Source organism: Carassius auratus, chromosome 4 (assembly GCF_003368295.1).
Source record: "Carassius auratus strain Wakin chromosome 4, ASM336829v1, whole genome shotgun sequence".
Taxonomy (NCBI): domain Eukaryota; kingdom Metazoa; phylum Chordata; class Actinopteri; order Cypriniformes; family Cyprinidae; genus Carassius; species Carassius auratus.
Genome location: NC_039246.1, coordinates 22,968,801 through 22,980,908, shown reverse-complemented (window position 1 = coordinate 22,980,908; position 12,108 = coordinate 22,968,801). Strand labels below are relative to the sequence as shown.

Here is a 12,108-nt window from a genome sequence, read left to right as displayed (position 1 = left end):
GTAATCATACCTCATTCAGTTTCAGGATTGTCATTCATTTATTTAGGGTGTACTTGTGTTATTTTACACTGGGGGAACAAAACTTTGCACAGCTCTAATTGGCTGCACTGTGGAGAAACTGATCCTTACCCAAGACAGCACTGTGACATTCAGCAGTGAAAATAGGAAATTGGAGCTTGAAATGACTTGAGGGCTATGTAGTCACATCCAAACTAGTTTTTAACACATCATTGTTGTGGGTGGTTGCCAGAGTACATTCACACCTAGTTCGTTTTAGCCCTCCAAATGCTCTCAAAGCATTTCAGCTCTTATATGTGAACAAATCAAGTGATCTAAGCAATGTCGTGCATTGCTTTATTGCATGACATGGAGGCAAAGAACGGCCCGACATGCAGCGGAGGTCTAGCATTCAGCCCGTTTTAAATCACAGAGATTAAATGATGCAGTAAGATCATGTTTATTTAAATGCATGAATTATAGCATTGATTTTAATTAATTATCAAACTATCGAGAGAGAGAGAGAGCGAGAGAGAGAAAGAGAGATGAAAGTAGTGTGTGAATTACCTGATTGAATTTGGTTACTTCTAAAACAACAATTTTCCCCCTCTTTTCTAAGAAATATAATGTGGCAATTCAGTATCGAAGCTATTTTATTAATATATGTCGCACAGCAGCGTTGATAAAGTTTCTGTGCTTCTGAATGTTTCTGTGTGTGTGTGTGTGTGCACGTGCAGAAAAACATTGCACAAATTGGCCTATAGAAGGTTGATTAACTTGAACCTGTGCATTAAAGGGGGGGTGAAATGCTATTTCATGCATACTGAGTTTTTTACACTGTTAAAGAGTTGGATTCCCATGCTAAACATGGACAAAGTTTCAAAAATTAAGTTGTACGTTTGAAGGAGTATTTCTGTTCCAAAATTACTCCTTCCGGTTTGTCACAAGTTTCGGAAAGTTTTTTTCGAGTATGGCTCTGTGTGACGTTAGATGGAGCGGAATTTCCTTATATGGGTCCTGAGGGCACGTCTCCTGGAAGAGCGCGCACTCCCGTATTGAGAATGAGGAGTCACGTGCCGATTTGGGTTGATTTGGGAGGGGTCTGAGCCGGTCGGCCCTGATGGAAGGATACGCTATCTGTTGCCAGGGGCAGTGCCTTCAGAACTTCACAGAGGCGCGACTAAACATTTCGGAGCGCTTTCCTTTTTGCGCATTTATTTTGTCGGCGGAACAGATCGAGACGGATCTACAAATACGCGAAAGAAAAGCAATGCAAAAACATAAGGCGAAAGAAAGTGGACCTTACAGCAACAAGCTCACACCACGCGCGAAACAGTGGTGTTTGGAGAAGCTCTCAGGCAGCTCCCTGCAGCGGCACAAAGACCTGAACAATTTACCTCAGTGCACACGTATGGACATTGGGAATTATATTGTTTACGATGTAAGTCACTTTGCATTCATGCTGTTAATGGCTTTAATCTAACCCGGACATTTACATCTCGCAATCACACATTTAACTACCCTAGCCAACCCAGAACTGGTTTGTCCACTTTGCAGCCCCCAACAAAAAAAAAACCTGGTACAGTATGTGTCATTGGATTAAAATCAAATTATAACTAAACATACACAGCTTTACCATACATCAAAACATGTTGGAAACGTTCGTATACATTGAACATCTCGTTACAATTTAGTGTTCAGTCGCAGTTAATTCTAAATGCAATGTAATTACAATACGCTAAAACGCATGTGAATAAACTTACTTTGGCCAGTACAACACTGTTTTCATCACCTGCTGTAAATGGACCCAGCCACAGCAGAAAGCCTCGTAACTTTCCAAAGACTTGTGGCTTTTAAACTCCTGCATTGTGTAGTAACTTAAACCAAAAACAATATAATTCCCAATGTCCATATGTGTGCATGGAGGTAAATGGTCCAGGTCTCTGTGCCACTTGAGAGCTTCTGCAAATACCGCTGTTTTGCGCTTGGTGTAACCTAAAAAAAACTGTATTTCATTGTTCCTATGTTTTCCATATGTATCGTGTGAGGTACTGCATCAATTTTTAACGCAGCAGTAACTTCCAGGCATGGTAAGAATTGCGAGAACCTCCTCTTAACAACACATTTAAACAATCCTGTTTCGCCGCCGGTATCATTCGCTGTCGCTTTCATTCTGTTGTACTGCGGAGCTTCTGTCACGAAAACAAATTCCTCGTATGTGTAAACATATCTGTCAATAAAGCTCATTCTGATTCTGATTCCAACATGGCGGAGACCGTGATATCGAGGGAGGGGCTTTGTGCTATGACGACAACTTCTCATTCTCAATAGCACAGCACTGAGAGCACAACAGACTTCACTGATCAGAGCGAGAGCGTCGCGAAATGTCACAAAAGAAGTGTGTTTTTGGTTGCCAGGGCAAGACAACCCTGCACAGATTACCAAAAGAGAAACAGCATTAAGGGACCAGTGGATGGAGTTTATTTTTACAGAGCATCAACGGAGTTGTGCAAGTGTTTTTGTTTGTTCCCTGCATTTTGAAGATGCTTGTTTTACAAACAAGGCCCAGTTTGACGCCGGATTTGCACATTTATTTCTTAAGGATAATGCAATCTCAACGAAAAAGGGTCACGATCGTGTGTTGGAACCGCAGGCGGTGAGTAAAACTGCTTCAAATATCTCTGTGTTGTTAACTTGGCTATCGCCGCATAAGCACATCAAGTAAACAACATGCGATGTTGTCATCAAACTGCACGAGTAAAACTGCTTCAAATATTTCTGTGTTGTTAACTTAGCTATCGGTGCGTAAGCACGTCAAGTAAACAACATGCGATGTTGTCATCAAACTGCACTTTCCACATGTACAGCTTAAAAAAAAAAAAGACAACAAAGTGGAACTTAGTCATTTTCCAAAACCGCTAAGCAAATATATACAGTTTCAGTACATGCCACATAGAGACTGATTGCTGATGCTGCTCTTGTTCAATTTCAGCCTCTGGATCTGATTCTGGATCATAAATGTACACTGAATCTGACTGTTAGCCATGGTTTGTTTTGGTTGGTTTTGTCCTCATGGTGTCACAGCTTCCAGACGGGCTCAACTCAAAAGCCTACTGGCGCTCGTGATTCTTTAGCTCCGCCCACATGTCACGCCTCCAGCCAGTCGTGTTTTTCCGGGAAAAATCGGTACAGACTATCTTTCTCTTATGAATATGATAAAACTAAAGACTTTTAGGAGTTATGAAGGATGCAGTACTACTCTATAGGTACTCAAGATTAACAGGATATTGAGTGAAAACGAGCATTTCACCCCCCCTTTAAACAGATACAGACTCATCCGCTTAACTGCTGTCAGGGGTATTTGCTTGCTGGGAACATTGTGGAAGCTTTGCATTTGGTGGTTAATAAAATATTAAAACTAAAACTACATTCTCTGTACAAATATTTTATTGTCATCCCGATATCTCAGACTCACTCCCTCTTGTTTCATACAAACGCAACTGTTATTGTATTGAGTATTGAGTCAGACCCCGTCGTATGATATTTTAGAGTTCCTTAGAAAAACAGTAATTACTAAAACTGAACAATGAAATGCAGCTTATTGTGAATTAAAAAGAAGGAACAAAGAAAAAAATTTCAACTGTCACTATCTTATTTAAGTAAAAAGGAAGTTGCATGAACTTTAAGTAATGTTCTCTCTAAATTAGAAATTTGACTGAAATGTGTTGTTAATTCTGTGCCAGTGTCTTGACTGGTGACATGATCAGGGATTGCCAGCCTTCCTCACCCCCTTTCCCTCTGCATTTCATCGTCCAGATTTTCCAGACTCCAGCATTCCACTGATGCACAGAAACTGCGGCCTGAGTTCTTATGAAGTTGTGGTGTAAACAAGAACGTGTCTGTGTTCACTTCAGTGCTGAAGAGGACCAAAAAAAGAACTGGGTTCTCTTTTGAGTCCACTATACATAGACTGAAGTCACTTTCAGCTGGTTCTCTTTCTGGTTCACTTTAAGTGAACTGGGTTTGGTTCTTCTAAACTGAACTATATGTCAAAACACCTCTATTTTGTTGCTAGGGTGTTACTTACTGGCCCAACTCAAAAAAGGCTGTTCCTTAAAAAAAAAAAAAAAAGGTTTCTTGCCTTGGGACTTTCTACAGTTCAAGATCATTGTACAATACGTTGTCCATGTCCTCCATGTGAAAATAAATTCAGTCACTACAATACTTTTAAAGGTGTTTGGCACAAAAATGCTGTAAAATGAGGATGCTGTCAAAAATAATGTCATAAATAGATTTTCTTATCAGTTAACTCCTATTAACTAAATGAAATCAACATTTGGTGCTAGGTGCACTTGCGCATAGATAGCTTTGCAGTTAGGTTTCTTTTAAGCATCTTAGAGATGTTGCCACAGGTCTCAGTTTGTTCTGTTTTCTTCAAGTCATTCCAGACAGGTGTTCTAATAATTTTGGCCTGAGTATACACACACACACACACACACACACATACATACTACAGTACACAAGCAAAGCACTATTGTGATGTGTTCACTTTAGGAGTCAGCTATTTTTACTCCGTTACATCCATTTTTGCCTGTAAAAAGATAGGATTAGATAAATGAAAGGCAGTTGATCAGTACAGATAAAGAGAGTGAAGGGAAAATTTGGTTGACCCCAGAAGTACAACACTGAGAGCAAACCAAAAACACACGTGCATGTGAAGTTCACAGCAAGATGTCGAGCTTCGAGAGCCGGAAAAAAAAAAACCCTCTGGCAAAGGTGACTGTTTACATCCTTCTTTTGGACACATTTTGGGCCAACTAAGACCGAATATCCGCCAGAGGTTGTTTCTCTGCCTGGCCGACACGGGTTTCTAGTTGAGCGGAGGACAGCCAAAACACATGACTGCTGGGCAAAGAGAGGCTGAGAAACGAAAAAAGCACACTGAGGCTCATAAAATTCACCCAAATTAATAACAATGCGAAACAGATGGTACGTCGCATTTCCAAAATAAGATTGAGATTCACAAAGGTTTTATTCCCAATGGGAAGGCCAAATATGAGGTCATGTGCAGAGCTGTGCAAAATATCTATTAATAGGGCCAGCTGTAAACATTTTCTGATTTTACGATCCTTCTCCTCTCATTATCTGCAAGGTTGTTAAATTAGCCTTCAGCTAATTTTGTGCTGGAAATGTGGTGTTAGTTTGACAGGGCTGGAGGGAAGTTTGGCCGCTCCACACCTTATTGTTGCAGGCGTTGAGATTTGAGATTGCGGCTCTGCACATATCTTAGAACTGATCTCAGAGAGCGGGAGTCTGTAATTACACAGCAAGTGTAAATAGAGGGTGGTGAAGACAAAAGCAAACCACCACTCAATCGTCAGCGGCCTACGGTTCGTGAGGTCATCGCTGGCATTCGTTTGTTTAGTGCCGTGATATCATCCTCCCCTTTTATGAGGTGCAGGGAGATGCACAACTCAAGGTCAGAAGTTGAGTGCAGCTGACCATCTCTGCCAGCTGTACGCCTGCCTACAGTCTATCTGTACCTTAAAACTGGTCGAATCATTGTAGTAATAAACATAAATAACACCCAAAAAGTATTCGGACACTTGTATATAAAAAAATATAAAATATATATATATATCAAATATAGCACAAGCACACTTTTTCATCACAAAATGAAGTTTACTAGGTTTTAAAATATGAAGCAATTGATAGATTGTTGAAATGAAGACAGAAAGTCTTGGACACTTTCTGGTTGTCAAATGTTGGGAAACTTGTGTTCATATGTTAACATGATGAACTACACCATGAGGACATCTTTGGAAACTGACTTCATACATCCATGAAAAATTATCTTGAGACAAATTTATTCAAAATAATTAGAGTAGTAGCTCAGAAAAGTGTGTGTGTGTGTGTGTTTGTGTATATATATATATATATATAGAGAGAGAGAGAGAGAGAGAGAGAGAGAGAGGCTCTATATCTGAGGTTCTAACATAATGTTAGACATAACATAACGCTAACGTTTGTTTTTGTTTTTATTTTTTGGTATGTAATTTACTTTTTTAATTGTTATTATTATTATTTTAATGTGACTGTATGTACATTGCTTCATCAGTGATTGTACAATTACTTTTTAGGGCCCCTGTATATAATAATAATAATACTAATAAATGAAGTTATATGTTGTTGTATATTGTTTATGCCTTCTAATAATATATTAATTTCCAGACTTCCAGTCAGGCTGAATTACACAAGTGTTGCCATGGCTGACATCTGAAATGTGAGTAAGGTAAGGAAAAATCACCTTTTCTTGTGGAAATGCAAGTCGATGAAATGAATCCTTTGGTTTTTCAAATCTAATTTTATATTAAAAACCAAACTTGTATCTCTAGTTACTGCATAGGCCAAGCAAGGGCGTTGTCACTGGTGGTTTACAGCCGCACAAATGTGAAGCCCTCTGCTGTTTTGTATTATAATTACTGATTTCATCAGCCTGCTATTAGTGTTTACCAAGGCTCATGTCATGGCAGGCTGCCAGTTCAAGAAGCTGCGCGTTGCTTAATCACTTACTGACCACTTCGATCTCCTCAGAAAGAGGTTTTAAGCATGTTGATTCATCTGATGAAGGGGTGTGTTGTGTCAGTAACAGTGGTTTTCTCACTGATTTGACCACAAGCTTGTTCGATTTTCAGTGGAAAGATGTTTGGGTAAAAAAAAAAAAAAATCTTATAAAATGTTTTTCTTTGGTGTAAGAATCTGTGTGGGTATCAGTGATTTCCACCGTATGAAGCATTTTATTCTAAATCGTAAGGGTTATTTTTATATTTTCAGACTTTGTTATTGTTTTTATTATTATTTATTATTTGTATTATAATAATCATGAAAACTGTGAAATAACAGGGAAGTCAGGGAAAAATTAAGTGACCAAAAAATGCTGGACACACTGTCTTCATTCATTCACATCCTGAGATGCTTTATTAAAGGAGTGCTTCTGTATGCCGGACACTCCACTGTTTTCCTTTACTCTCTGATCCAAAACATAATAGAAATAGTAATAAATGAACAAATAAAAATTAACAAGAAATAAATATTTGAGGATTTTTTCTATAAAAGGTTTATCAGCTCTTGTGTAAAAAAATAAGAGGTGTGTGTAAAGAGTGTGATTGGTAGTGTACATCTCAGTGTATAAGGGCTAGTAGTCACAATGGTGATATTTTATAAATAGTAACTATTATTTTCTTAGTCCAAAGTCCAATTAAACATGCACCTAATTCAAAACGGATTTTCCAAAGAGAAACACAAAGATGCCAGAAATTGCTAAAGGTTTCGGATACACAAGTGAACACAATAAAATGACTGTAGCATCAATAAACATTTTAATTGTACAAGTTACTGTTAATGTATAGCATGTTATAATTTTTTTAATTTACATTATTTAATTGCAATGGTTTGGATTATTATTAACTGCTGCCCCTTACATTTCTGCTGTCATTAATTGTTTTTATGTTACTTTATCTAACGTTTTTATATAACTTACAGTTTCTATAACTCTTCCACTGTTTAAATGTATAATTGTCTCGTTGAGATAACATATAGCCCACGGTCTGACGACATGCCCCTTCACTATATTAAGTAAATGACCCTGTAACATTTCCACGCATAACACCGCCGTGTCGTCATGTTAAACATGCGATCAAGTAATTGTTGGAAAATAATTTCCCTTTCGCTACGTGTAATTCATAGATGTGTGTTGCAGCCGTGATTTTTGAGTAGTAGGAGGACGGGGCTTTAGAAAGATCCTTGCGATTTAACCCTCGGGCCAAACTCACCTCTCCCTTCCCTTTCGCAAACATCAGCAGAAATATCAGTCTGACCAATGGCTTATTCTGGGTTGTGCTTTACGAGCAGAACACTCTGTACAAACACACTCTTACTCCAGCCTTAGCGCGCGCAAAGCCAATCTCAGTGGCTACAGTAAGTGGTGTGTTTTTCTCAATAGTTGTCTGATTGGACAAACCGTATGTCAGTATCTTGGCTTTTTTTCCCCTCTCTGCTCGGGACGTGTCCTTGTTTTTTTTTTTCTGAATTGAAACAGGGAGCCCCGCAGGTCGTGTGTTAGAAACGCAGCAGCTTTACGCACAAACTTGTTGCACGTTGAGTTAAATAACCAAACGGTACGCAAGCTGCAACAACTCTGTAAAAAATCACCAAAAAATACCCTGTATATTACAAGGTTAATGTACGAGCAGAATAAGTTCAACGTGACCACGTACGCTATCTCCAAACGCGATAAATATTTGAGGGTGTGTGTCTTTTGCAAGTCAACACGCGCGACCAAAACCGCGTTTCGATTTGACACATCGTGTTTTGAGTCATATAGTTGGAACCATTGTGTCTATTAATATGTTAAAACAAAACATACAGGCGTCAGTTGTAGTATTTTGCAGTGTCAGTGTTGTTTATGTTTTGTTGTATTTTTTAAACGTCTTTGCTATTTTCATTTCATATGAACTATTGCATGTAACACTTTATTTGAATACAATCTAAAAGGGATCTGAAATGTGGCAACAGTTTAATAGCAGGTTAATCATATCATGTGTATTGCACTACATTAGAAAATTATTTTTTAAATGCATGACTGTCCTGCCTTGTTGAATATCACTAAATAAGAATAAAGAAAGTGGGTACAATTTAAATTAAATAAATGTGCATTTGTGGGCAAGTGCATGTGTGGGTTGTTCAAAAATAATAATAATAATAAAAATAAAAAAATTCCCATAGGTTTCATTCTGCCAAATACAATTTTTTTTAATAATTATTTAATTATTTATCACGTCTGTTGATTTGTTTTAAAGGTAGTTAGGTTTTTAGCACAGCTTAAGGTCAGTTTGAATCATTTGCTTATGCAGGGTGTGAGAAGTGTATTTAAGTTTCCCCTAGGAGTGTGTTTTCATTCAGATTTTTTTTTTCTGCACAATAAAACGAAAAGGAGTCAGGAGAAAGTTTTCATGTAATTATGGTTTAATCATCTCATTTATAAAGCAGTACACAATCCACATCAATTTTTTAATAGGCTCAGTTTGCAACCTTGCACAAATTTGTGGAGCAAAAAAAATCTATAAAAAGAAGTACAAACAGAAAATGCACAAATGCCACTTTGGATAGTCATAAACAACAAAAAGCTTGACATAAATAAGTTAGTATAATTTCCTCAGTGTTTTTTTTTTTTTAATCTTTGTTTTTCTTCTGTACAAAGCTGTACACACAGGTACACTTCAATGTTTTACACGTGCAGTGTAACGTCTAATTACATTTTTTGCCAGTTTTTATTTATTTTTACTCATAGTGCCATGTCATGTTCATCAGGAAAGCCAAATATATTGTGGCAAAGAACTGGCTTCATGGCCTAACATTGTTTTTGATTGTATGGCCCAGTGTTAAAGAAGAAGAAAAAAAATGAGAAATATATATTTATATATACATTATGCTACACAGCAATGAATGGGGGGAAAATTTACAAAAATAAGAAATTAATTGGTCCCTAAAGTTTTTGTTTTTACTTTTTTATGTGTACTCAGTAGGATTTGTAGTTCATGTGAATTTGCATATTTATGCCAAAATAAGAAAAAAAGAAATAATTTAAAATAAGAGAAAAAATAAAATTAGTGGAATAACCCAGGGATATCATAATACTGTAAAAAAGCATGAAAACCTTAATACCACACTAGGAGTCACAGTCCCTTCAGAGAAGAACACCACATGCCCAACGTGCTGTAACTTTTGTCTGGTAAAATCATATATAAGTACCAATAAACATGAACAGTATTAATGCATATAACATATTTTAATTTAGCCAGATCACAGAAGGTGAAAAGGTCTGTAATGGTTTTCAAATAGTGACATTTGTGCAAATATTTTTTTTTTTTCCCCAAGGTTGTGCTGCTGCTGCACAACACTGATACACATGAAGGTGTACTTCTGTCTGTTAACATCCTGAGTCAGCCAAAACTGAGACAATGGGATTGTTAAACCTAATTAAAGGGAAATGGTGTGTGTGTGTGTGTGTCTGTATTGGACATAGATATATTTACTTTAAAAGGGTTCATTTTGGGGAGACGTTTTGAAAACTGCACAGCAATTAAGTCAAACGCACTCCATTTATAAATGATTGTTTTTTATCTTAATATTACATTTAAATGTGCTACATATGAAATGAAAGTATATACATAGGTAGTAAAAGAACAAACGAAACTCCAATTGCACACTGCTACATTGTCTGCTTTTGAGGCAAATATATTCTGTCGAGTGCCAAAACTTTAGTGTAAAAATTCAGTGCTTATACAGCCTCTAAGGCTCGATTTGTATTTTTCAACCGCTGTCCCTGTTTACTTCATAAAGCTCTTGAAGTACTGATGGAGAAATAGTCTTCTTCATCTGTCTCTGCAGGGAACAAGAGAAAAAAAATGATTAGCAAAGGAAATAGCATGTCGAACGCGCTAGCAAAAACTTCACAACGACACACAAGGCAGGAGAGCGCGAGTGAAAAGCGTGCAATTTTGCGCACCAGCATATGGCTGCATTGAGAACCCAGACCCCCTCCTCCTCCCACGCGCACACCCTACAAGAGACCTGCTGACGTGTTACTACAATGTTATGCATTTGAGTCCCGTTTGACTCGACTGTCACTTGCGCGGTGACACTACGTCTTAAACGCGCGTTTGTTTTAGAAAATACCTAACCAAACGCTTTCTGAACGCGCGGACAAGCACGCGTCAAGAAACGAACATACTTAGCCTTTAAGCGTGTGACAATAAAACCGAGAGAACACTAATATATGTATATACAATAATAATAAAAACATCAGCTATGCTGAACGTGATCGTTTTAGCACGAAGTAACACGTGTTTACATCAATGCATAAAATAAGTCATGCATCAGAAAGCGCGCACGATACTCACCTTGTTTACGTTTTGGGATCCGACTTGCTGGGCGCGTGCGAACTCGTCTCTGGACAGCAGTTCGCTTCGGGCTCTTGGACGTTGGCTCTTTTGCTTTGGCAAGGAAGATCTATCGAAAGAATGAGGACTGTGTTAGAAAAGAGACTTCATTAGCGAGCTAGACCGCGAAAGAAGGCAGTTTCAGCATTACGCACGATCGGGAGGGCAAACTGTTTGTCCCCAGAGATCTGCACGCAAGTGCACCGAGACTCCTAAAACATTTACCCTGATCCTCTGTCGACGGTCTTTTTCTCGGCGTGGTCAGCGCCGTGCGGCAATCCGAGCTACTCCCGGGCTCCGCGTTGTCAGAGTCCCCCTGTTCGCTCGTTGTCAACAAATAATCGTGGTTCCCGTTATGGTCCACGGTCCCGGTCGAGGTATCCCGTTTTGCGTGAGGCGGTCTGGTGTAAAACTCCGGCACCTCTTTCGCGTCCACCTCCTGCCACTCGTAGTGACCAGGCGCGAGCGGCTCGTTTTTGGCGAAGTCGTAATTCCATTTTTCTTTGGACGCTTTCTCCATCTCCAGCATTTGCTCCTTGACGTCCCTCGCGAACTCTTCGCGATCCACGGAGCCGAAGAGGTTCCTGCAGACCGGCGGTTTGGCGTGATCCGCCTGCCTCGCGTCCACCCTCTCCAGCGTCGGGCTTCCATTGGAGACGCGCACTTTTGACATTTTGCACGTTGAATTTCGTCCCGAGAATCGCAGTCGCAATCGAGCCAGACGCGGTCTAACTAAGAGCGATGCTTCTTGCCGAGAAAACCGAGCGAGACGCAGAGCGCACGCATAACAAACGCGCGAATGCGTGCGGAAAGGCGAAGGCGCGTGGAAAACAAGTCATGAAAACAGCGCGCGACTCCGATGCCTTCTCGTAGTAATTCCGAAGAAAAACAGACGAATCATTCGAGTAGGCGAGCACACAATATGGCGATCGCGAGTAAACTGGCAGGAAATAAAAGACAGCAGAGGCTATTTAAACAGAAGACGCTTCTCATTGGCCAGCGGAGCGCGGGACCCGCCCATCAGTGGAAAACGAAAGAAATACTAGAGACTAGCGCATCCCGCAGTCTCGTGTTGCCAAGTCCGCCTATTCTAAGCCGGTGACCCTGGTTT

The 12,108-nt window shown here is 39.3% G+C and overlaps 1 protein-coding gene and 1 long non-coding RNA gene across 3 annotated transcripts in view; one reads left to right on the top strand and one right to left on the bottom strand.

Annotated features, from left to right (window-relative positions):
* LOC113063101 (uncharacterized) overlaps positions 1 to 12,108 on the top strand; it is a 53,252-nt gene that overhangs the window by 38,315 nt on the left and 2,829 nt on the right. For both annotated transcript variants that reach the window (XR_003278630.1, XR_003278629.1), the window contains exon 2: positions 6,229 to 6,289. This is a non-coding gene — a long non-coding RNA (uncharacterized LOC113063101). The remainder of the gene's footprint in view (positions 1 to 6,228; positions 6,290 to 12,108) is intronic.
* Positions 9,000 to 11,949, bottom strand: LOC113063086 (cyclin-dependent kinase inhibitor 1B-like). The gene is made up of 3 exons (XM_026233257.1): positions 11,223 to 11,949; positions 10,959 to 11,067; positions 9,000 to 10,440 (listed from the first exon to the last, which is right to left on the bottom strand). Exons 1-2 carry the CDS (start codon positions 11,668 to 11,670, stop codon positions 10,964 to 10,966), a joined length of 552 nt encoding a protein of 183 aa, XP_026089042.1. The 5' UTR covers positions 11,671 to 11,949; the 3' UTR covers positions 9,000 to 10,440; positions 10,959 to 10,963.